This window comes from Choloepus didactylus, chromosome 3, assembly GCF_015220235.1.
Source record: "Choloepus didactylus isolate mChoDid1 chromosome 3, mChoDid1.pri, whole genome shotgun sequence".
NCBI classification, from domain to species: domain Eukaryota; kingdom Metazoa; phylum Chordata; class Mammalia; order Pilosa; family Megalonychidae; genus Choloepus; species Choloepus didactylus.
Window position 1 is genome coordinate 201075323 of NC_051309.1, and position 25126 is coordinate 201100448.

General features: G+C 36.7%; 1 protein-coding gene across 3 annotated transcripts in view; it reads left to right on the forward strand.

The window, feature by feature from the left end:
• SNX25 (sorting nexin 25) overlaps positions 1-25126 on the forward strand; it is a 180726-nt gene that overhangs the window by 68322 nt on the left and 87278 nt on the right. For 2 of the 3 annotated variants that reach the window (XM_037831118.1, XM_037831116.1), the window contains exons 3-5: positions 8662-8878; positions 14661-14833; positions 16012-16198. In XM_037831118.1, the coding sequence (XP_037687046.1) occupies positions 8662-8878; positions 14661-14833; positions 16012-16198 (577 nt within the window). Of the gene's footprint in view, positions 1-1116; positions 1193-8661; positions 8879-14660; positions 14834-16011; positions 16199-25126 lie in introns of those variants that run through there. The other variant, XM_037831117.1, reaches the window with a different exon arrangement.

Here is a 25126-nt window from a genome sequence, read left to right on the forward strand (position 1 = left end):
TTTCATTTCTCATTGTGGTTAATTATATATATATGTTTATTTCTTAGCAAGGTCCATAAAATAATTTTATGATCATGGATTTCTCTGTCTCCTTAAATTGACCAGTGAAGTATGTTTTAAAATATTTTGTTCATATGCATACTTGTATAAGTGAGCTTATGAAGAGATATAGTATATATTTACACATATATATGTTTATTTATACCTGTGGTTAATACATATCTCCCATCATTGAGAACAGATTTGTACAGATAATCATTTCTATCAATTCCTAACCTAAATGAATTATCAGAGGAGTATTTTAGAGCTGTGTTAATTAGCATATGAGATGTGGTTAGCAGATGTAATGAGACATTGTGTAGGTAAATGTGCCCTTCACATTACTCCTTTAGCATAGCATTATGAACAAGATCTTATTTTAAAGGTATTGCATTTATTATGATTGCTCTTAATTTCCTAACTGTTAAAATATGAAATAAAATTTTAGTGGAAAGGAAAAAAATGCATCTATCTTCAAACATTATGGGCTGCAGATTTATTTGCTGCTGATTAAAAATTTTGTGGCGTGAAAACTTTTAGTTTAATAAAAGAGCAGTAGAGAAAGAATTGTGCAGATTAACAAATTAGCAGTGTATTATTGGAAGGTAGCTCTAATCATGCTGTTGCTGCTTAGTATTGAGAAGTCCAGGAGAAAAAGATATTAAAAGCCTTGCAGACAAGGGCCTTTGGCAGTCATTTACTCTCTGCCACCATTTCTGAAAATAATTTTATCTATGTCATCCTTGTTAATTGGCTATCCAGCTTATTTACCAGTTACTTATGATGGATTCTAATCCATCTGTTTCTAATGTGGCAATGTCTTGAATAGTTTTGATGTTTTTATTCACTTCCTCCTTGTGTTGATCAGAAAACTTCCTTGTGACTTCTACCCATCGGTCCTGTTTGTGCCTTCTATAGCAGTAAAAATCTATGCCTTTTTAAAAAGTGCAGACTTTCATGTATTTTAAAAAATAAAATAAATTTTAAACAGTATGGATATCCAGTGAACAAGGATGCTATTTTGGGTTTCTCACATCTTTTACTCATATGACTTATTATTTTCCCCTCTATGTGCAGAACTTTATTGTGCTGAGTAGAAAGAATGTTTGACTGGCATACAGGAGACTTGGCTTTGCCACCTATTTCACTTTGAGTAAGTTATTTCACTTCTTGGAGCCTTGATTTCCTGAGGGCATCAAACTAAATTATTCGCAGGTTGCAAGGAATTACTTGTAATTACTAAATTACAGATACCCACGGTCTATGTGTTTGTTGCCAATAAATGAGTTTATAGGTTTGGTCCATTCCTGTTTTTGCCGTAATTTCGTATATTTGGATCAGAAAACCTTTCTGATTTCTTCTTAGTCTTCTTTTTTTTTTCTTCTTAAATTAAAGAAGTTGTAGGTTTATACAAAATGCATGGAGACAGTACAGCATTCCCTCATTACCCTCCCCCCATGCAGTTTTCCCTATTTTTAACACTTTACATCAGTGTAGTACTTTTATAACAATTGATGAAACAATATTCTAATTATATTGTTAAATATAGCCCTTAGTTTACATTAGGGTTCACTGTTTATGTTGTACTCTTCTATGGTTTTTAAAAATTTTTATTCTGGTGAAATATATATAACCTAAAATTTCCTACTTTAACCCCTTTCAAATATACGATTCAGTAGTGTTAGTTACATTCATAGTGTTGTGCTACCATCACCACCATCCACTACCAAATCTTTTTCAACACCCCAAACAGAAACTCTATACTAATTCAGCATTAACTCCCATTCTCTACCACTACCCTGGCCCTTGATAACCTGTATTCTAGTTTCTGACTCTATGAATTTGCTTATTCTAATTATTTTATAAAGTGAGATCATACTGTATTTTTCCTTTTGTATCTGAATAATATTTGACTCAACCTGATGTTTTCAAGGTTCATCCATGTTTTTGCATGTATCAGAACTTCATTCCTTTTTATGGCTGAATAATATTCCATTGTGTGTCTATACCACATTTTGTTTATCTATTCATCAGTTGATGAATAATTGGATTGCTTCCAACTTTGGCAACTATGAATAACACTGTTAAGAACATCAGTGTGTGGTTCGTATATGCTTTTAACATGTTGAGGAAGTTTTCTCCTATTCCTTGTTTTCCGAGTGTTTTTTATCAAGAAGGGTGTTGGGTTTTGTCAGACACCTTTCTGCATAAACTGAAATAGTCCTGCATGTTTTTCCCCTTTGTTCTATTAATGTGATGTATTACAATGACTGATTTTCTATGTGGAACCACCCTTGCATATTTGGGATAAATCCCGTTTGATCGTGGCATATGATTTTTTAATGTGCTGTTGGATTCAGTTGGCTAGTTTTGAGGAGTTTTGCATTTATATTTATAAGGGATGTTGGTCTGTAATTTTCTTTTTTTGTGGTGTCTTTATCTGATTCTGGTATTAGGGTGATGTTGACGTCATAGAATTAGTTGGGAAGTGTTCATACCACTTCATTGTTTTGGAAGACTTTGAACAGGATTGGTGTTAATGATTCTTGGAATGTCCAATAAAATTCACCAGTGAAGCAGTCTGTTCCTGAACTTTCCTTTGTTGGAAGACTTTTGATTTCTGATTCAGTCTCTATCACTTTATTGATCTGTTGCAATCTGTGTCTTCTTGCTTTATTGTAGATAGTTTGTTTCTATGAAATTGTTCATTTCATCTGGGTTATCTCATTTGTTGGCACACAATTGGTTGTTCATAGTATCCTCTTATAAACGTTTTTATTTCAGTGGGGTTGGTAGTCATGTCCTCTTTCATTTCTGAATTTAGTTATTTGTATCCTGTCTCTCTTTTTATGTCTGTCTAGCTAAAGGTTTGATTTTATTGATCTTTTCAAAGAGCTGACTTTTGGTTTTGTTGTTTCTCTTGTTTTTTTACTCTGTTTAATTTATCTTCACTCTAATCTGTATTATTTGTTCCTTCTCTCTTTGGGTTTAGTTTCCTTTTTCTGGATCCTCCAGTTATGAGGTTAGGTCTGATTTGAGATCTTTCTTTTTTAATTTAAGTATTTAGAGCTATAAATTTCTATCTTAGCACAGCTTTTGCTGCATCCCATAAATTTTGTTATGCTGTATTTTCATTTCCATTTGCCACAAAGTATTCCCTAATTTCCCTTGTGATTTCTTCTTTGTTCCATTGGTTGGTTGAGTGTTGTAAGTGTCCATTTTTCCCTCTGTTATTGATTTCAGGCGTTATTCCTTTGTGGTTGGAGAAGCTACGTTGTATGATTTCAGTGTTTTAAAATTTATTGAGATTTACTTTGTGACCTAGCATATGTTTTATCCTGGAGAACATTTGTGCATTAGAGAAGAATGTCTGTTCTGCTTTTGTTGGGTGTAGTGTTCTATATATGTCTGTTTGGTCTAGCTGGTTTTTAGGATTGTTCAAGTCTTCTACTTCCTTATTGATTTTCTGTGTAGATATTCTGTCCCTTATTGAAAGAGGTGTATTGAAGTTTCCTACTATTATGTAGTACTGTCTATTTACCCCTTCATATCTGTCAGTATTTGTTTTATATATTTTGGTGCCCTGCTCTTGGGTGCATGTATATTTATAATTGTTCTACTATGTCTTGTTGAATTGACCCCTATATCGTTACATTGTGTCCCTCTATATCCCTTTTAACAGTTTTTTTTTTACTTAAAATCTGTTTTACCTGATATTGGTATGACTACCTGAGTTCTCTTTTGGTTATTATATGTGTTTCGGTTTGCTAAAGCTTCTAAAATGCAATATACCAGAAATGGTCTGGCTTTTAATAACGGGGAATGGGGATTTATCAGATTACAAATTATAATTTTAAGGCCATGATAAATGTCCAGATTAAGGCATCAATAAGAGGATACCTTCTCTCAAGAAAAGGCTGCATCTGGGGTTCCTCTCTCACATAGAAAGCACATGGCAACGTCTGCTGGTCCTTCTCTCCTGGGTTCTGGTTTCAATGGCTCTCTCTCTCAGCTCCTGGGGGTCCTTCTTAGCATTTACAGGCATTTCTCTCTGTGCTCTCTCTCTCTGTGTGTGTGTGTGTGTGTGTGTGTGTGTGTTTCTGCCTTTTATCCTCTCATAAAGGACTCTAGTAAAGGATTAAGACCACCTTGAATTGGGTGGGTCACATCCCGGTTGAAACAGCCTAACCAAATGGTCCCACCCGTAATAGGTCTGCACCCACAGGAATGGATTAAAAGAACATGGCCTTTTCTGGGGTACATAACAGCTCCAAACTACAATTATGCATGGAAAAATTTTTTTCCTTCCATTCATTTTCAACCTACTTTGGTCTTTGAAATTGAGTCTCTTGTAAACAGAAAACAGTTGGGTCATGCTATTTTATCATTCTGCCAATCTTTGCCTATGACTGGAAAGTTTAATCCTTACATTTAAAGTAATTACTGATAATGCAGGAGTTTCTTCTGTCATTTTGTTATTTGGTCTTTGTAAGTCTTATACCTTTTTTGTCCCTCAGTTCTTCTGTTAATGCCTACTTTCATTTTATTTGATTTTTTTGTAATGTGCATTTTGAGTGTCTTCTCATTTCCCTCTGTATATATATGTTTTTCAGATATTTTCCTCCCTTTACTCCCTATGAAATAGTCCAGTTCCACCCCACAACCCTCAGGGTGCTCTTTTGTATGTCTTTAAGCTGGTAATCCTTTGCCCCAGGCTGCTTTGATTTTTTTTTTTTTTTTTTTTTTTTTTTTTTTTTTTTTTTTACCCTGTTTGGCTGTGAGCAAGTTGCTTCTGCCTCAGGGCAAGTTCTGGGAGGTTGAGCTGGGGAAAAGTGCCTTGGTTCAGATTTTCAGGCTGCCACCCAACAGATTGCTACTGACCTAGAAGTGCCCCTGTAAGTGTGCTGGGGTTTCTCTGCTCCTGCAGGAACAGGGCCAGTGTCCTCCAATAGGAGTATGGGCTGCCTCAGCCTGCTGCAGAGGGGGTGGAGGGTGGGCCAGCAAGGGTGCCAGGACTTGTCTTACTGGTTTTATGTTGTGTTTTCTTGATTCACCACTCACCCAGTTACTGCAGCCCTTTGACTGTTTTCCAGAGTTTTGAGGAGAAAGGTTCTACCAGTTTTTGAAAGATCTTGTGGGGGAATAGAATCCTGGAGTGTCTTAGGGAACCCTCTTGGTCCTGCTTTCTTCTTCTTTTTTATTCAAGAAGTTGTAGATTTACAGAAAGATCAGGCAGAAAATACAGAGTTCCCATATACCCACCCCTATTTTTTTTTTTTTTTAACATTTTGCATTAGTTTGGTAACTTTATTGCAGTTGATGAGAGAGTATTATTATAATTGTACTATTAACTATGGTTCATAGTTTACATTAAGGTTCAGCATTTGTGTTGTACTGTCCTATGGTTTTTTTGTTTTTTTTTTAATTTTTATCCTGGCAACACATATACCACCTACAATTTCCCCTTTTAACCATATTCAGATATATAATTCAGTGGTGTTAATTTCATTCATAGTGCTGTGTTATCACCAGTATATATTACCCCAGTTTTCCCATCACCCCAAATAGAAACTCTGCACCAATTAAGAATTAACTCCACATTTTCTACCCCAGCCCCTGGTAACTTGTATACTAATTTCCCATTCTAGGAATTTGTTTATTCTGATTATTTTATATAAAGGAGATAATACAATATTTGTCCTTTTGTTTGTGGCTTATTTCACTCAACATGATGTTTTCAAGGTTCGTCCAAAAATACGTAGTTGTTGCATGTATCCGAACTTTGTTCCTTTTCACAGCTGAATAATATTCCATTTTATGTGTATTACCACATTTTGTTTATCCATTCAACAGTCACTGTACACTTGGATTACTTCCATCGTTTGGCAATTGAGAATGACATTGCTATGAACATTGATGTGCAAACATCTGTGTGAGTCCCTTCTATTCTTCAGGATATATATACCTAGAAGTGGGATTGCCTGGTCATATGGTAGTTCTATACTTAACCTTCTGAGGAATCACCAAGCTGTCTCCCACACCTGTTTTCTTCTTAATGGAATAGTCCATTAGGCGTGAGATGTGATTACTTTGTGTAACATCTAGGAAGCAGCCATTTATTCCAATTAATATCTGGAAGTAAGCAGAAAATATCTGAAAGATTTAGGAAATGATTTATTTGTTTTGTTCTGATTTACCTTTTCTTTTATGTTCATTGGTTAGTGATGTGTATATTGAGTCCAGCTTGTATACTGGAAGTTCTTTATAAATATTTATTTAGCGAATGGTAAAAGAACGAGATAGTATAACTGAAATGAAATGTTTCTTTTCAAAGCCTGCCCCTTAGTTCATGGCAGATAATTGTTCTCAGCTACAAGGTGCAGTTGTTTTATTCCCACAACTTTCATTTGAGGCTAATGGAATCACTTTGAGGCTCTATTTCAACCTTTGTGTATGTGTCTGTAAAACAGTATTCTTGATACTCTGTGTATGTTTTTGAGCAATGGGAATAAAGATACTGTTTTGTAAAATGTTATAAAGCTGTACTACTGAAATTCTGGAAATGTGGAAGATCTTTAGAAACAGTTTTATGGTTGCTGTTCTGAGAAAAAAAAAGCCATCACAGATAGGTGGGAACCTCACATAGGGTGAATGGTAATCCTGAGTTAAGTTTCCATTTACCATTTAGATTTCTTAGAAACTTATGAAAAATCAAAATTGTCCAAATCAAAACCAAAATTTATTGTTCTTAAGCCTAGTGATGCATAGTGATGCATAGTGATGTATAGTAGCTGGGATGAATAAATGAGAATCGGATAGTAGACTAAAAAATTATTTGAGTTAGACATTTGTATGCCAGATGTGATGTAGAAGCTGTATCACAAGTTACGTTTTGTTCCTCAGGATTCCTGGGTCAAAGTAGTGTGTAGACAAGCAAGGCCAAGCAGGAGGCTAAATCATTTATATTTGAAATGATGTGTGCTCACACCTGAAAGTAAGCCAAATCAAGTCATGTTTGAAAAAGGAAAGAAAGAAAATACTTTAAGACTTAAACAGTGATTTTATATATATTTATAAAAGATATATCATGTGTCCTTTAGGTGGAACAAGATTGTATAAGGAAATGTTTTCCTCCATTGCCGCTTTTGGGGAGTCACCACTTAATAGCCCAGTAAAACATTTTAATTTTTCTAAAAAACATAACTTCTGGCTTCCCCTGTTCTAGAACTGTGATGTTCAGCACGATAAACACTAGACACGAGTGGCTGTTGAGCCCCTGAGATGTGGCTAGTCTGTGTAATTGATGTGCACTATATAATTGATTTACTGCAAGTTTAAAATGTGTACCAGATTGCAAAGGCTTTGTATAAAAAATGCAAAATATTTCATTAGTAATTTTCAATATTGATTATCTGTTGAAATCCTAACATTTTGTATATATTGGGCTAAATAAAATTTATTAATAAAATTCATTTCACCAGTTTCTTTTTCTTTTTTCAATATGGCTACTAGAAAATTTAGAATTACTTATGCTTTTATTATAATTCTTTTGGGATGCAATTGTGTAGAACTAGGCTTTTCTAATTCCAAAGTATAAACTTGATTCAGAATTAAGAAAATTAAAGACCAGAAATTTTCCAAACAAGCTGATCAGCACATATGCTGAACTCATTGTGATACAGGAGACTGCTGTATGAAGTGGTTCAATCAGGGTCTCATCAGGAGATATAACTACAGAGTAATTGATCAGGGAAAGATTAATATAAAGAATTATTAACTTGTCACGTAGTATTAACTACTAAGGGGCAAAGAAAACTCTAAAGAATATTGAAAGAGCGTATGCTGGGAGAAGGCACTACCTCTAGGGCTGAGGAAGAGCACCTTAGAAGGCACAAATTTGGAAGAGTGTCCGTTCCCTCACCCCAGGGTTGAGACCTTGGCCTTTTTGGAGGGCAGAGAAGTTTGCTGAGATATCTTAAACTGGGAGAAGCCACCCACGGGGTGCCAGCAGAATTCTTTGGGAAGTTGCCCTCTCGGTGCTGCTGGAACTCGCTGGTTGTGAGTTCCACTGGGTGCCCGCATCCTGCTGTCTGCTGTGCATCACAGGAACAATTAGGGAAGAACACTCAGGAACCAGCAAGAGGAGCACCTGTCTCTTCCAGTGTCCCTCCAGCATCTACTGACAAAGCTGGCTGGCAAGGAAGAAAGGTTTACAGGGTCCAGCTCCAGTGATCTAAAGAAGGGCAAAAAAAGGTTGCCTTTGAAGCTGAGGAGCAATAAATCGATAACTGGTACAGTCCATGAGTGAGTTGCCACTGTGTAAGGTGTTCTCTATTTTTTATCCCAAAATCTAAGTATTTTGGCACCATAAAAGAATATTTAAAAATTGGGCTGTCAAAGAAAATCTAGGACATGAGGTTACCACACTCCAACCATTCTAGTTAGAGACTTTCATTTTAAAAGATCTCAGGAAAAATTACCTGTCTTGAGTTCTCTTTCCACTCTTTGTATACCTTAAAAAATTACTATTAAACAGGAGGTGGTCAGTATCCAGTAGAAATGCTGTCTTTGTGTTTGCTTCTTTCATCCAAGTTTTACTTATTTCTTGTTTATTTCTGGTAGTGTTCGACTACAGTTACAGAGATTACATTCTGTCCTGGTATGGGAATCTCAGCAGGGATGAGGGACAACTTTATCATCTGCTCTTGGAAGACTTTTGGGAAATCGCCAAACAGCTGCACTACAGACTAAGTCATGTGGATGTGGTTAAAGTTGTCTGCAATGATGTCGTGAGAACTTTACTCACTCATTTTTGTGACCTGAAAGCTGCTAATACCAGGTAACTTACAATACAAGCCATTCCCCCTTCTTCTTCTTCTACTTCTTCTTCTTCTTTTTGGCATTAAAATATTTTTCTTATTGAGTAAGTGATCAAAGTCTAGACAGATCTCTCGAGTATTATGCCTCTTGCTGGCACTTGGCTAGAAAGTGTAGATAATGTTGAGGAGAGATAATTATAGTGTTCTGTTAGGGTAGATCGTTTTATAACTTTCTAATGGAAAGTCACTTGATAGATACTTAAAACTTTGCAAATAATTTAAATCGTAAAATGAATTTTACTGAGCCAGCAGTATGATGAACTGAATTACAGTATTGTGGCCACTTAGAACACTAAATATGGTATTTTAAACTATGAACAACTTGTTCACAGTTTTTAGAAAGGTTTAAATATAGTTCATGTTTTAGATTTTGTAAGTCCTATGTTAAGAGCTCTGTTGCATTGCAACATACTGAAAATTTATATTTAAAGAAGCCTAATATTGGAGCTTGTGGGCTGTAATTAGAGATGTTTCAGTGTGAAAATCACTACTATTTAGGCATTTTAGTCCTTTTTACTGTTACATTGAAAAAGTTTGTGCCTTGTAAGTAAATCTGCCTTTGGAAGAAGACTTCAACAAGGCCATTTCTGTCAGTCACTCATAACAAATTTTTCACTTTCTTAGGTTTGTTGATAGGATTGTAAATGTATATCTTGCTCTTGAATATGTGCAAAGATGATGAATTTTAGTGCTTCTAACTTGTGCACTAAAAATTGTGCACTATTGAAATTAGTATCTGTTATGGCTTGCTAAAGCTGCCAGAATGCAGGATACCAGAAATGAGCTGGCTTTTAACAATGGGGATTTAATAAGTTACAAGCTACAATTTAAGGCTGTGAAAATGTCCCAATTAAGGCTTCAACAGGACCATACGTTCTCTGAAGAAAGGCCAATGGCATCTGGGGTTCCTCTGTCACATGGGAGGGCACATGGCGGTTTATGCTGGCCCTTCTCTTCTGGGTTCTGGTTTCAAAACGGCTATCTCCAAAACGTCTCTGGGTGTATCTCTCTTAGCTTCTCTGTGGGTCCTTCTTGCTTCTCCCAGGGCATCTTCTTTCTAACCACTCTCTCTCGGTGAACTCTCTTAAAGGACTCCAGTAAAGGATTAAGACACCTTGAATGGGTGGGGTAACATCTCCTTGGAAACAACCTAATCAAAAGGTCCCGCCCACAGTAGGCTTGCCCTCACAAGATTGGATTAAAAGGACATAGGCTTTTCTGGTGTACATAATAGATTCAAACCAGCACAGTATCACTCTGTAATATCTGTTTTGGATATGGATTCAGTAGGGGTAGGAAGGGACTACCCACAGTTAATGTGGCCTATTCTCACTGATTTTTTTTATACCTTTACTGTCAAGGAAGAGATAAAGTGTTTTTAAAATACGTAAGGGATGAGTAACCACTGGCTCCTTATTAGGCAGGTGATAAGCCATATTGCCTTCTAAGAGGCCCTCTTGTGTGCATTTATCAAAAAGTAATCTGTGTTCTGGCCTGCTTCATTGCTATTACAGTGGGACCTGGTTGCTAAATGTAGTTGTGTAAGCTCTCCAGTCCCAGTTCTACTGCTTCTGTCCATGAGTCGTCTTTTCTCCCAGTGTTTACCTGTCTCAGGCTTATGAGGCCAAAATTCACAAGAACCATCACATGTCCACTATTTTCCAGCTTGCTGCTGTTGCAAATCAGTGTTTTACAAACTTTTTATTGACTGTGGCCCACATTAAGAAACACATTTTATATCATGACACAGTTTTATAAAATAATACTTTTACTACCTGAAATAACCGTGATATTTTTTGTTCTTTGTCATTTTTTTTTACATGCTCTTTTGAGACCAGCTAAATTGATTTTGTTACTTGTGGGTCATAACCCATGGTTTGAAAAGCATTACTGTGGAACAGTGTTTCTCAGACTTTTGGTCAGGTTCCTCTACACTTGTAAAAATTACTGAGAACCTCAAAGAGGTTTATGTGGATTACATATAGTTGTGTGCTGGAGCCAGTTTGTTATTTCTCGTCAGAGCTGATTATGGACACTTTTCCCAACTCTGGGTTTAGTGGCATAACATTGGCAGCTTGAATTCTGCCATGGTGGGAGTATTTACACCATGGAATTGGCAACTGCTACATGGAATTAGGAGAGTTTCCCCCTCCTCGTCCCCCAAGAGCCAATTGTTAAACTTTTACCAGCTCACCACTCCTTATATCTATTGTATTTACTGTATTAGAAATTAAAACTTAGAAAATTTTAAAGTGCAAGGATAAACATAGTATACTTTCTAAACTTTATTAGCCATCAGAGAAATGATGTCATCACAAGTCATGTAGCTTTTAGAAAATTCCAGAGTGAGAGTGAAAAAGAAAATGACATTTCATATTACTATGAATGTAGTTTGACCTCTCATAGCCTCTTTCAGGCTATCCTTAAGGGTCTCCAGACCAGTCTGAAATCTTTTGCTTACAGAGAAAGTAACTTGGGGTAAGGGGGTTTGTGCATGAATAAGGAAAGTGAGAGAAGCAGGACTTCTGGGTACTCCCCTCTCCCCCCAGTCTTAAAACCTTCAGCTTCCCCCTTTGGAGAGTTCATCAACCCTTCTGAGCATCTGCTAATTTGCTGTGGTAGCCTTTATATAAAGTATTGCTGTAAAAGACTTGTTCAAATTCAGTGAAAGCCTTATTTTGAAGTGAGGCAATTAAATTATGGTCTAACAGAGGGCAGTACTTGAAATCAACTCCTTATTCCAGTTAGAAGACATGGATGGATTTACGTTTGAGAGAAGAACAAGTGGTTAGAGAAATTTAGTGTTTTTATGATTATCTAAGTTCAATATGAGAATGAGGTTTTCATTGAGACATACACCAGCTTCTGAAGTTACTGCATTTGTTGACAATATAAACATAGTTCTTATAGGTAAAGCATCAACATAGTGGAAAGAGAACTGATTCCATTTAGAAATGCCTTCTCTTTGGGCTTCTGGTTTTCTCCTTAAGGGTAGATTTATTTTAGTGGTATTTAAGCTAGGCCTAGAAGCTCTAGTTGATGAGTCTTATTAAAGAAAAAAAAAATCTACCACTGTTCTGTGGGGTTATGGATATTTGAAAAAGTGCCAGGAGGTCACTGGTGTTTTGCATATAGATGTTTGTGCTCTGGAGATGAACCGTGGAGAACCAATATCTGATTGTGCATCATCTTATATAAAGCATACAATGAGGCTGACAGACAGTGAGTCAGGGATGATGGCTATATTTGGCTTTATCTGTATCTGACTGCCCCAGGTAAATTGTACCCTCAGCTTGGGAATCTCCATTATGTGTAGAGTTTCCAGCTGCAAAATGATTTTGGCAGCCTCAGCAGCACCCAATTGAATTGGCAACTTTCAGACAAGAGAATAATAAATTGTATTAATAAAAACAACACATCCTGTGGTTGACTCTTGGGCAATTGTGTGGAGGCAGCTTTCCAGTCAACCTGTATTTATTTCCAGGCCCGTTTTTCTTTGTTGCTGCTTTAAGCCAATCCATATCACATTTAAATTCTTGCCTCTGCTTCCTCTTTCTTGTTCCAGAATGTTCCATCTGTCTTGTTCCAGCATGTATCAAGAAAATCTCAAAATGGTTGTTTATATGCTATTAAATCAATAGTCTCCTTATAAAAATCTGCATTTTCTGTTTCAAGCATTTGCATGCTGTTTGAGGGGGGAAAAAAGAGAATGTTTTTATTCACATATTTCACTTCTCTCTTGCTGAAATATTTTTACCTTTCATCGTTGCAATCTTTGATTGTGTGTAAAGAGCCCGTACTTGAGAGTCAGACAGAACAGGATTTGAGAGGTATTTCTACCATTTATTTCCTCTGTGACTTTGGACTATTCATTTAACCATTCAGATCCTTAATTTTTTGTCTATAAAATAGTGATGATGATATCTACTTTTCAGTGTAGATGTGAGGATTAAGTAATATTTTACATATAAAACTTCTAAAAGGTTAAATAACTTTTGCTCACTCAGGTAATGAGAACCCGGAGCTAAGTATTATGAATTGCAATAACCAAATGATTGAACCACACTAAGTCTACAACCTACCAGAAAGCTAGATAGCCATCTCCTGACCCAGAAATAGCCATTTGCCCCCTACTAAGTGGACATCAAGCTTAGCTTTAGGAGCAAAGAAATGAGCCTTACTAGAAGGCATCAGAACATCCTACTTGTAGTTAGCGCTGGCATTCCAGGGAAGCAATCATCTGTCCTTTTTCCACAGATCAAACTTGTTTAACTAACCCTCTGGCCTTTGGCTGACTCAGAAAGTGTTGCCCTAACTCAGCTCTAGGGAAGGGATGAACTTGTGACAATCTGACACCTAGGGTCCTTTTCTTACCTGCCTTCCAATGGATCATAGAGGGCACTGTGCATTCTTTGAGAGGAATATTGACATTATTTAAAGAAGTTTTTGTAAAAGTGGGTTGGGTTTTTTTTTTAGCCAACTTCTCCCAAAATCTTAGCTACGTATTTTTTTAAAAGTAAAATACTACCCTTAAAAGTACCTTACCAGACAAAGGAATAGCATCTGAATCTTACTCTATTACAGTATCCACTATAGCTGGCAGCATAGCTAGAGTTGAAGATAACTGAAGATGCCATTTTGCAGAAGTCAGCATATATCAGTGCATGTGTAAAAGCTTATTCTTAAAATCTCTTTTTATTTGTTGGCTTTGCACATTTGGATTGAATTCCTCTAGCTTATTGTAAAAGACAAAGAGGAAACATTTTTTTTTTTTTAATTCACTTACTGTGGAAACTAGTGATCAGTGTCTACTGCAAAAAGAAATCACAATTAACTCTTGAGAGACATTGGTCATAAAGGCACCAGTGTGTATTTACTTGTTTATTTCCTGTGTAGTACCTAGTATGCATCCTCCCCTCTGTTTAGTGCTTCTCCTCAGTGTTGGCCACTACTTACTGTAAGAGTCCCTTCTGTTTGGCCTCTTATTTGGAAGAAATATTTAAAAAAAATAGTTCCAAGCCTTTCTGGAATTGCTGTCAAGATGCTTTAGTAAAGAGAGGTATAGAAAGTCCATACTATTGTTCACTCAGATACTCCAAATTAATGGTCCTGGAGATGGGCTGGGGTGATTGCTGACAAGGAAGACCATGACCAGTGTTGGAAAGACTGGTTGGAAAATGCTTGGGAGCCTCATAGAAGGCAGTTGGCCATTAACTTAGGTACCATCCAGACGTGGACCCTCTCCTCACTAGGAATACCCATAGACTTTTTTATCCTGTGACAGCTCCATCAGGAAAGCTGGCTGGTGACCCTGGTTCATGTTTTATTAGTTGTTTTGTTTGAAAAAAAAAAAATGGAACTGTAGCTCACATTTAAGAAGAGATCTAGAAGATTTAAAAATAATTTCTAAAGAAATACTCATACCTTTGCTATGATTTGGGAGTTGCCTGTAATTGTTGATGCTATTTAAGATAGTTTTCATGACTTGGTTTGAAATCCCAAAAGGCCGTGCATTTGCATTTTCTCCCAGAATAAGGTTTCCAGATTATTCTGTGATTTAGGAAATAATTGATTACGGATATTGCTGAGGAAGTGATCCAGTTATTAAAATCAATGTATTGAAACACATGATCCTGTCTTCCTTTGCTCATTTGAAATATTTTTTACCTAATGGCATATAACTTTTATATGTTTTTAGAAATTTTTCCTTCTTTCCTCCCCCTCTTCATTTATTTTTTTTAGACACGAAGAACAGCCGAGGCCTTTTGCATTGCATGCGTGCTTGAGGAACTCAGATGATGAAGTAAGATTCCTACACAAGTGTTCTCAGGTTCTGGTGTTTTGTCTCCTCCCCTCAAAGGATGTCCAGTCTCTCAGCTTACGTATAATGCTTGCAGAAATTCTCACAACAAAAGGTAGACTTATAAAATTGATATTACTAATGCAGTGATAATTGCGCAAATGATTGGTGCTACCTACTAATATGTTAATGCTTTATCTGACACCTGTGCAGACCTTGTATACTGTGGGGCATACAGAATTAAAATATTTTCAAATTTTAAGTAAATGTCACGTCAAAGAGTACCATTTGGCCATATGTAATAAACTTAAGTTTTTTATATAACAGAAGGTCAAATGCACAATCCATGCTGTTTATTTTATTTTGACACAGGAAAACCAATTCTTATGCTCTCCACAGGGAAGCATCCATTTGGGATAGCTTTTGAGTTAACCAGGCCAACAATAAATGCATTAATGAAAGAATATTATATTCACAACCTCTGATGTAGCATTTACTTAAATTACTTATGCTGTACGATTCACTGATAATACCTGCACATGATGTTGTGAACTAGGAATAAAGAAAAGAAGGAATTATACGACAATATAGTGTGAGTAGTAGAAAAAGCTTAACTACAGCCTGTGAAATGCTTAGCCAGAATAAAGAAAAATGGAAGAAAATATGACTTGAGAGAAACTTTCTTTATATCAGAATTTCAGATAAATAACATTATATTTGAGATACATTGGTTGACTGTCTCACTTATCTCAGGATTAGCCAGCTGTGCCTATCAACTGCATTATCAACCACAGAGAAAAAGGGAACTTGTAACCTGAAGTTGGTAGGATGAATTCGTAATCGTGCCATTGGCTTTTTAACAGTTTCCTTCCTGAGGTCTGCTTTGACCTTGGAAGAATGTTGACTTTCATTCTTTGGCAGACTTAAGTGGTCAAACATATCAAGCCGTGCAAAAGAAGTAAAAGAAAAAAAGTGATGTACTTCATTTTGATAACTTTGTTAGCAACTTCAGTTCCAAATTACTTTCTCTCATTATTCCTTTACATTTAACCCATTTATAAAAGTGACCACTTGAGTGTAATTATGTTGGTAGCATACCTAGTGGTGTAGGCAGCCTTTTATAGGTGTATGTGTGTATATTTTTGAATATTTGAATTGTTTATAATTTCCTCCATGTGGGTAGATAAAAAATGTTTCCCCCCAATAGTTTCAATTATGTGAAATTAAAAAAAAAAAACACACCATAAAAGAAGAATACCTTTTTTCAGTGTTGTTTACTTCTCCTTCCCACAGTCTTAAAGCCACTAGTGGAGTTGCTGAGTGATCCAGATTACATTAATCAAACGCTCCTCACCCAGTTAGAATACAGAGAACAGATGAATGAACATCACAAGAGAGCCTATACCTATGCTCCTTCTTATGAAGAGTTCATCAAGCTTATTAACAGCAACTCTGATGTTGAGTTCCTGAAGCAACTAAGGTATCTGGTGTTCAATTGTAGTACAACAATAGCTGCCAATTATCATCCCCTGCCTACTGAGGTGGTAAAAAAAAGTGTGGTTGTCATGGAAGTAGAAATGAAAGAACTCCATAAATGTTACCGTTTAGTGACAATTAAATTTAACTAGCTTCTCCTTTAGCAGTGGAATTGGTTAGTTTTTCAAAGTATTAGGTTTTTCAAACAATTAGGTTATACTAGATTAAAAGCTATTCAGTTGTTAAGAGTACCTGTTTGGCTGCTCAGATGCTTACTTTTAAAAGCATTGGAAAGAGATGATGTTAATTACAGTGTAGAACATTGTGTAGGTTATCATTTTTCTTAGAAAATGCAAAGGTCCAGGTTTGGGAGTAAGGGGTACTTGACTGATTATTTTGAGAAAACACATTTGAAAAATACCACAGGAGAGTCTCTTTTATAGGGAAGCACTATCTCCCTTATTGTACTTGAAATATTTTAGGGGTAAGTGTGTGTGTTTGTTTTCCTTTTCTTTTTCTTTTTACAGTATGTGCCTACATACATTGTGATTATATGGTGTTATCCAGTTTGTGAATTTTTTAGGCTTCTGATACTCTCCTTCCCTTCTGTTTTAGTGTCCTCATCTAATAATACATGCAAAAGAGTAAAGTCTGCCCTATCAATTTTGCTTTTTATTAGTAATTTTGGTAAATCACTGATGGAAAAGTAAAATATTGGCTGAAATTGGGCCTTTTGGACTCTTTGAGGATGTTAGACTTGACACATTTGCTTCTGAACTAGGGTTAAAAATAAGGTGATTTATGCTGCTTAATTTTCTGATTTGAATAATATACTATAGAAGAGGAATAAATTGCAGATCACGCTGTGTTCTTGTAAACTCTGAGCCCTGCAAATGTATAATGATGGGTTCAGTTGTATGACTTTGTTTACTAGTACTTTTTATTTCTTATGGGGTATAATGTCTGGGGATTTTATTTATGCTTCTCTTTCCAAGTATAATCTTGAATAGGCTATATGATACTCATTATAGCTTTGCAATTATTTATGTCTGAATCTCGAATTCCTTTGTGATAAGTGTGACAGTTGGGCTGATAGACAACCCAAGAGCCAATATTCCAGGTTTTTTATGGGAGGCTTGCAGGTCATACCCACTCAAAGGTCATCTATTCTGTGGCTTCCTTTGACTCCTTTCAAAGTATCATTCCAGAGAAAGTGAAGGAGCTCACAATGACAGATCACCCATTGTCTCTTCTTACTCTTAAACCCCTCCACACACACACACACACACACACACACACACACACACACACCAACCTCGGTTCTGTAGAGGCTGTCTTGATTCAAACTATACTCCAGCATCCCTCCACCCGGTGCTTTTATGTCCGCTGTTCCCAGATGTGCTATGCATGGTAAGGTGACTGAGGTAAGGTGGTGGCCACTCTCTGTAGAGTAATGGTTTCTCCTAAGGCATTGTTTGTGAGAAAATGCCTCATGTTGATTAATTGTGATTGCACTGAATCCGTAAGTATTTTTCCATGCTAAATAGTCTTTCCATAATGAAGTGAGACATGGTCGATTCAGTAAGTCCATGGGAGTTCAAGATAACGTAATGTAGGACTGATAGGGGCAGATACTTAAGTTGATCAGATCAGTATTTATTCTTTTCCAGATTTGTGGATGAGTGTTTTATTTTGTGTACCAAACAAAAGATTCCAGCACTACATACATGGTGACAGTTAATCGTATAGCTAAGAGATTTCAAAAGAGATTTATCAGAACTAATTATTTTCAGCAATAAACCACTGGTACTATAGCACCATCTGCCATTTTGTGTCTGACGAAGTTCCTCTGTTATAAGATGGCTTATCTATTAAGAATTAATGGTTTATCTTCTTGAAAATGTGCCAGCCAAAGGCTCAGAACTATTTGAAATGCCAATTCAAATAGCACTTAAGCATCTAAGAGGTAAAGAAGTAGTTCAACAAGAATTGTCCTTTAAGTAACAAAATCATGATATCCTTTACCCCAGGATAATTGAACAACTTTCTTTTTTTCATAGTAGGAATATCGTGGGTTGCCTGATGACCAAAGATTTTACATTTTCCCTTTTTCTCCTAATGTGATGAAATAAAACCGTAAGCACTTAAATCTTTCTCAAAGATCACTTGCTTTTGATCTTATGAATAGGGCATCATTGAAGGATAGCACACTAGTAGTCCTAGGATGCAGGCTGTCCATGGAGCACCAAGAAACTGAAGGAGCTAGAAATGCTGAACTAAAGAATGCCTGTTCTTGCTAATTGAAATAGAATTCGTATGCCGTAATAGTCACTATTTTTAAGTATACAATTCAGTGTTTTGTAGTTTGTTCAAAAGGTTCTGTGAACAATTCCAGAGCATTTTCATCACCCCAAAAAGAAACCCTGTACCCGTTAGTAGTAACTTTCCATTCCCTCCTCCCCTCAGCAACCACTGATCTGCTTTCTATTTCTATGGATTTTCCTATTCTGGGCATTTCATGTAAATGGAATCACATACTTATAGCCTTTTGTGTCTGGCTTCTTTCACTTGGCGTAATGCTTTCAAGGTTCATCCATGTTGTAGCATGTAGCAATAATTCAGTTCTTTTTATGGCTGAATAATATTCCATTATGGATATACCACATTTTGTTTATTCATTAGTTGATAAACATTTGGATTGTTTGCACTTTAAAGCTTTAAAGAATGCCTTTTGAGTGGTTATTGAGCATCTCCAGTAGCATTACCAGTAACTGTTGATGAAAGAGAGTAAAATAAAATGTTGCAGGTTGCTGACCTCTTCCTGCCACTTCAATATACTTTCCCCTCAACAGTATATACTTTCCCCCAAGCAAGAGTGATGGGGTACAGATGCCAAGAGTGGATATTTCTTTTGTCCATTTTCCCTATTCTGTATGTTGTATTCTCTTTTGTACCCTCCATCTTACTGTTAGGCTTTGTGTTTCCAACACAGTTAACAGAGTCATTGGGGAGGGTGCATTGGTTCCTGTTTGAGGGTACTTTAGTGATGAGATAATAAGCTCTTAAAGTGCTTAGTCTATTAGAATCAAAAGATATGCATTTTCAGATGTAAGTAGGTTGGTGTGATGACTCAGTCCAGGCTGAATGACTGTTCTTCTGTTCTCAATCTGTTTTTAAGCTTTCAGTTCCTCAAGTGAATATTGGGGAATGTATTGATAGCTTCCTCTAGCAGGGCTGCAAAATTCTTTTGTAAAAAAGAGTATAAACTTCTTCTTGAAAGAGTCACATGCAACTGGCAGCATTAGCTATGGAATCACGATAATTCTGAAGAATTTATGGTCCCCTCAAACAAGCTTGGCAAAAAATCTTGGGAGAAAATACTGTGGAGGGCATTTTTCTCCATGATAGATATACAAACCCAGAGTTAGTTGTGAACACTGCTGTAAATACTACATTATCCTCAGGCATCCTTCTCTGGACCTATGACTATGAGACAATTCTGTAGTGGAATTTCAGACAGTTGTTCTTCATGTGACACTGGAACATCTTTTATCTTTGGGGCAGTTGTCCCTATTCACTGTATCTCAGGAACAGACTTGAAGACTATCCTTTATTCTCTGCTTCTTGCAGAGCTAGAACTAGTAAGGCAACCAGGAACAATTCGGTGATAGTAGAGATTGATTTTTTTTCTCAAAATAGTAGGTGATGTTGCATAAATTGTCTTGTTACTTGGTTACTTATTATTTATCTGATGTAAAAATTGCCCCCTCTTTAAGGGTCAGGTTTATTTACTGTTATTGACAAGCAAAGTTGCTTTTTATTAGGCTTTAACTGCTTAGAGAGCTTATGTTGAAGAGGCTTGTCAGCTTCCTAACACTTCAGTCAGAGTCTGAAATGTTCTTTTGTTTTTCTGGTACAAGTATAGTGCTCTGCTGTCTGACTTTATTAGCATTGTAGGTCACTGTCTTCAAATTGCACTCAATAACATTTTGGCATAGACTGCCTAAGGCAGGGGATGTTTCTTACTTAGATTAAGCAGTTGATGAAACCATCCACTTTGCTTTCATACAAATTTGGGAAACAGTCATTCAACTCTCCTAGGTTGGAATGCATTAGAAAATACTCCTGAAGGTGATATTTGTAGTTCTGGGGTAGAATGGTTATTTTCTGAGTTGGCATGAGATGCTCGCCCAGTAGGAGTACAGAGCTAGAAATCCTTCCTTCAGATATACTAAATCAGTGTTTCCAACCCTGGCTGTGTCTTAGAATTGTCCATGGAGCTTTCAGAAAATTACAGCTGGATATCCCTTTGTCCTTTGTGGCTAATTCCTTTTCCTTCTTTTCTGGCATTCAAGATGTCAAAGCAAAAAGATGATGGCTAGACTGGTGCAAAAATTTGAATTTTCCAGAATCTTCTTCTAGGAGCAGTAGGATCACCTCTGCTAACAATACACAAGCCAAAAATCTAAATATCTTCTCAATGAAGGATATTAATGGGCAATTGAACAAATTTTCTGCGTGTGTGGGTGGTGGGATGATGACTATAGTCTGGAAAGGTAAACCAGAGCTCAGAAAGAAGATTCATCCATTAGTGGAACTCAACAGTTAAAACCATATTAGAGAAAGGACTGTGTTTTCCTTTATTTTGAAGATAAAGCAGGAGTCACAGTAAACATTAATGGAGAAACTAAAAGTTTCTTAAAAAGTTCCCTTTGTAAAGCAGTGGACAGATTGTGGCCTAGGAATACATCCAATAGTTGCCTATATTGTGTAATTCTTCAGTGTGTTTGTAAAAAGGACTCTAGTGAAAAGTATATATTCCCCCACCAAAAATGCAGATGTCTGGGCTTACTCTAAGAATTTTTACCTAAGTGTCTGGAGTGGAACCTGGGTATCAGCATTTTCAAAAGCTCCTCAGGTGATCGTAACATGAAACTAGTACTGAGAATTTCTTTTAAATAGAATATTCTTCCGTATTCTGCCAATCTGAAATCTTGGCTGGATGCTGGTGTGCATTTCAACTGGTTATCACCGAGGTATGTGGTAACTCTTGAGAATACTGATTACTCAGGATACCTCATTTTTCTACCATGTTTGCTGTAATGAACAATGGGCATTTTATCACTGTCCTTCTTGAGAGAGATGTTTGACCCAAGATTTCTCAACCTTGGAAAAATTGACATTGGGGGCTAGATAATTCTTTGTTGTGGAATGTGGTTCATTTTATTGTAGAATGTTTAGCAGTATCCCTGGCTTCTCCTCACTGGATGCCCGTAGCACTTCCACAGCTGGGACAACCAAAGATGTCTCCAGACATTGTCTTATGTCCCCTGTGGGGCAAAATCACCCGATTGAGAGCCATTGGTTTAACCCCATGAATAAATAGCAGGTACTTATATTTAGTTAGGATTAAGTTCAGCCAGAAGTTACAGAAAATTCCCCAAATAATGCAGACTTACCCAAGGTATAGAGGTTTTTTCTTTCTCATATAACAAAAGGCTGGAGATAGGCAGTCCAAGAATGGTATGGGGTGCCACCCTTCTCAAGGACTCAGCTCATGGCTCTGCCATCCTTACGGTGTATTCCAGAGTCCTCATTGTCTAGGTTGGATTCTAGGGTGCCATCTGTTACATCTTAATTGCAGGCAGCAGGATAAAAGTGAGAAAAGAACATGGCAGCTGTCATACACTGGCTGTCTTTTAAGAACATTTCTGAAAGTTACATGTTGTTTCTGCTTACATCTCATTGGGCAGAACCATTGAGATATAATTGGTAATCTTGATTTGGGCAGCCAAGACTCTGTTATGAATTTGGGTATTCTGTTACTAAGGAACAAAGAAGAATGGATGTGGGATAGGCAAATGGCGAGGTTTTTGCCACAGTACTACATGCTGTATACTTATATTGAAGCAGGACAACTCTACTTCTTACACAAGCATTAGAAAAAAATCCATCTTTCTTTGATTGGATATTTGCAAAGGTTAAAGAGATGCCAAGCAAATGCCCAAGAAAGGAAAAACATTCTTTGCTTTTTAAGATATCATTAATTGGATATCTACTATATAGTAAGCACAATATTGGGTTATTTATTTCTGTTCATCATCTTATTTGATCATTTTAACAACCATGTGAATTAGGTACTATTATTCCCATTTTATGGCTGAAGAAAGTAAAGTGACTCACCTCAGTATCATATAGCTAATAAATAACAAGTCGGGTCTGCCTGAGTTCAAGTCCCATATTTAAAGCTAGGGGACTTACCAGCCATATAGGCAGAAAGCATCAATGATGCACAGCCCCAACCTTATGGGATTTCCTTTGAGTGTGGAGATTATTTTCTACTGTTCTTGGGTCTTTGCAGGCAAAGTACCATCAAAAGTATCATCCTCTATTATTAACACAGTCATAGACTGTCAGAGATGCGAGTAATAATGAAGAAAAGTCAGAGCAGCCTATCACTGCCATAAAATCATTTAGCACCAGTCCAATCTTTATTAGATTTTTCAGTTCTGGACTTGTTTATTTCTGTTCCTCATTTAAAGAACAAAACGGATCTGAAAATTGTACAGAGAAAATTTTATGCCTGAATGGTTTAAAATTAAAAAGACTTAAAGATTTTGTAGCTCGGGGTAGAAAGGGAAACCTTTTCTCTAGTTACCTGATGAGATTGATGTGACGTTTTCTGTTTTACCAGGTTAAAGCAAGAGAAACTGGATACAGCGAATGAATTGTTAAGAGATCATAATTAACAATGGAGTGGGTTAGTAAAGGAATTTGCTTTTTTTTTTTAAATGTGAAGGGAATGGATTTTATCTCAGAATTGGTTTAGGTATATTTGCACATGAAGATAATATACTAAAAATATTAAAAATTTAAAAATTCCATGATTTTGTGAAGGAGAGCTTATATTATTTGAATGTTCAGTGTTTTGAACTGTGTTTTTGAAAATATATTGTGAATCTTGAGCAGTGAAATAGTCTTAAGTTATAGAGGAACATGAAGGAAGAAATTGAGCATACCTTAAGACATGCTAGTGTACCATATCAGAAATCATTAAGCACACACACAAACTGCCAAGGAAAAGGATAGTGTGGGTGGACAAGGAGATGAAAAGTCATAAAATACAAAACAAAGAGAATCTTGGCAAGCTTTTATGAAAAGAATAAGTGAATATAAATTTAGTTCTTAAAAAAGCTCAATAAAATGATAGACTTGCCTATGAAAAATGTTCTAAAAGATCTTTCAGTTAGTTGAGAAAGAAAAATACATTGACTTCAGAATATAGTTTCTTCTATTAGTGTTTGAGGAATAGCAGAGGGCACAGAGGTGGGAGTTAGACATATCAGAGAACACAGATTATTTTCATTTAGGAGGAAAGATAATTGAGTATTGGCAGCAATGTAAAATTTGATATAAGAAAGGGAATTTTTGATGTAAAGAAATTTATGATCTCTTTGAAATTGAGGAATTCATCATGAGCTTACAATTGAAGGAACACTGGCACTTTGCATAAGGTTTATTTGCTTCACAAATGGTTGTTAGAACCAAAAGTCAGTTTATATAAAGCACTTAGCTAGGTTCTGGCACATTCACAATTGTTAGCTGCTACTGTTATTGTTGTGTTAAAGTCATTTGACCAAGGATTGCAAATGATTTAATTTCATTGTGAACACTGATCAATTACTAGTGGCTGGTTGAAGTGCAGTGTTGTTTTGGGATTTGAGGAAGTCCAGTAAATAACAATACTCTTCTCTTCACCTTGATGTGTGAATCATTTTAGAGCCAAATGAAGGAATAAGGCAAATGAAGACCAAAATGTCATCTTTATTCCTGATAAAAACCGGATAGTGGAGATTGTGGTTTATATCTGCAAGCAGTGGGCTTTCTAAAACTGATTCTCAGAATTAGATGGTCTTTCCTACCTAGCAGTGCTGTACCAGAATAAGCTCTTTCTCTGCACCTTCCCTGCATCCTCCCTGGCAGGTACAGAGCCCACCTGCTGGCAGCCCTTGGAAGCAGAGAACAACGTTCTTAAGAGGAAGAGGAAAGAAATGGGTTGTGCTACACATGCCCAGTTCCTCCTTCCATGTGATCAGATTATAAAGGTTCTCTTTCCCTTCGGGGGAATTGAGTGAGGGGTGAAGAGAGGCTAGGGATGGGAGTTCTGTGTGGAATAAAATATCAAGAGTTGGGGGTGGGGTGGGGTGGAGTAGGTAATGCTGTTTTCTTTGAAATACAAAACAAAACAGATCAGAATTGTGGTGCTGAGTTCTAACTCATCAGGAAAGAATTCTGTGGTTAACAAGCTCTAGGAGAAGAATAGGAATGGGGAGGGGTAGCACTGGCCTGTAGTTAATTAACTACTGGCTTTCAGGGGAGTGAAAAACCCTGACTTGTAGTGTTTGCCAATTTCTCTGGTGTAAATACTTCCACTGAGGCCAAGTTAAAGCTAAATTCTGATGTCCCTGAACAAAGTGGAGTTAGGAGGTGTTTTAGTTTGCTAAGCTGCCCAAAGCAGATTCCATAACATGGGTTGGCTTTTAGCAATGGGAATTTATTAGCTTACAAGCTTACAGGGAAGCAAATAAACCTGATGCATAGTGCCAGTGTTCCTTCAATTGTAAGCTCATGATGAATTCCTCAGTTTCAAAGAGATCATAAATTTACATCAGAAATATCCAAATCAAGGCATTATCATAGTGATGCTTTTTTCCTGAAGACTGGCTGCCTGTGATCCTGGACTCCTCTATCACATGGCAAGGCACGTGGCGGCATCTGCTGGTCTCTCCCTTCTCTTCTGGGTTTCCTTGGTTTCAGCTTGTTTCCATGGCTTTTTTTTTTTCTTTCTTTGTCTGAATTTTATTCTCTTTTAAAGGACTCCAGTAAAAGGTTTAAGACTTACCCTGGGCCATGCCTTAACTGAAGTAACCTT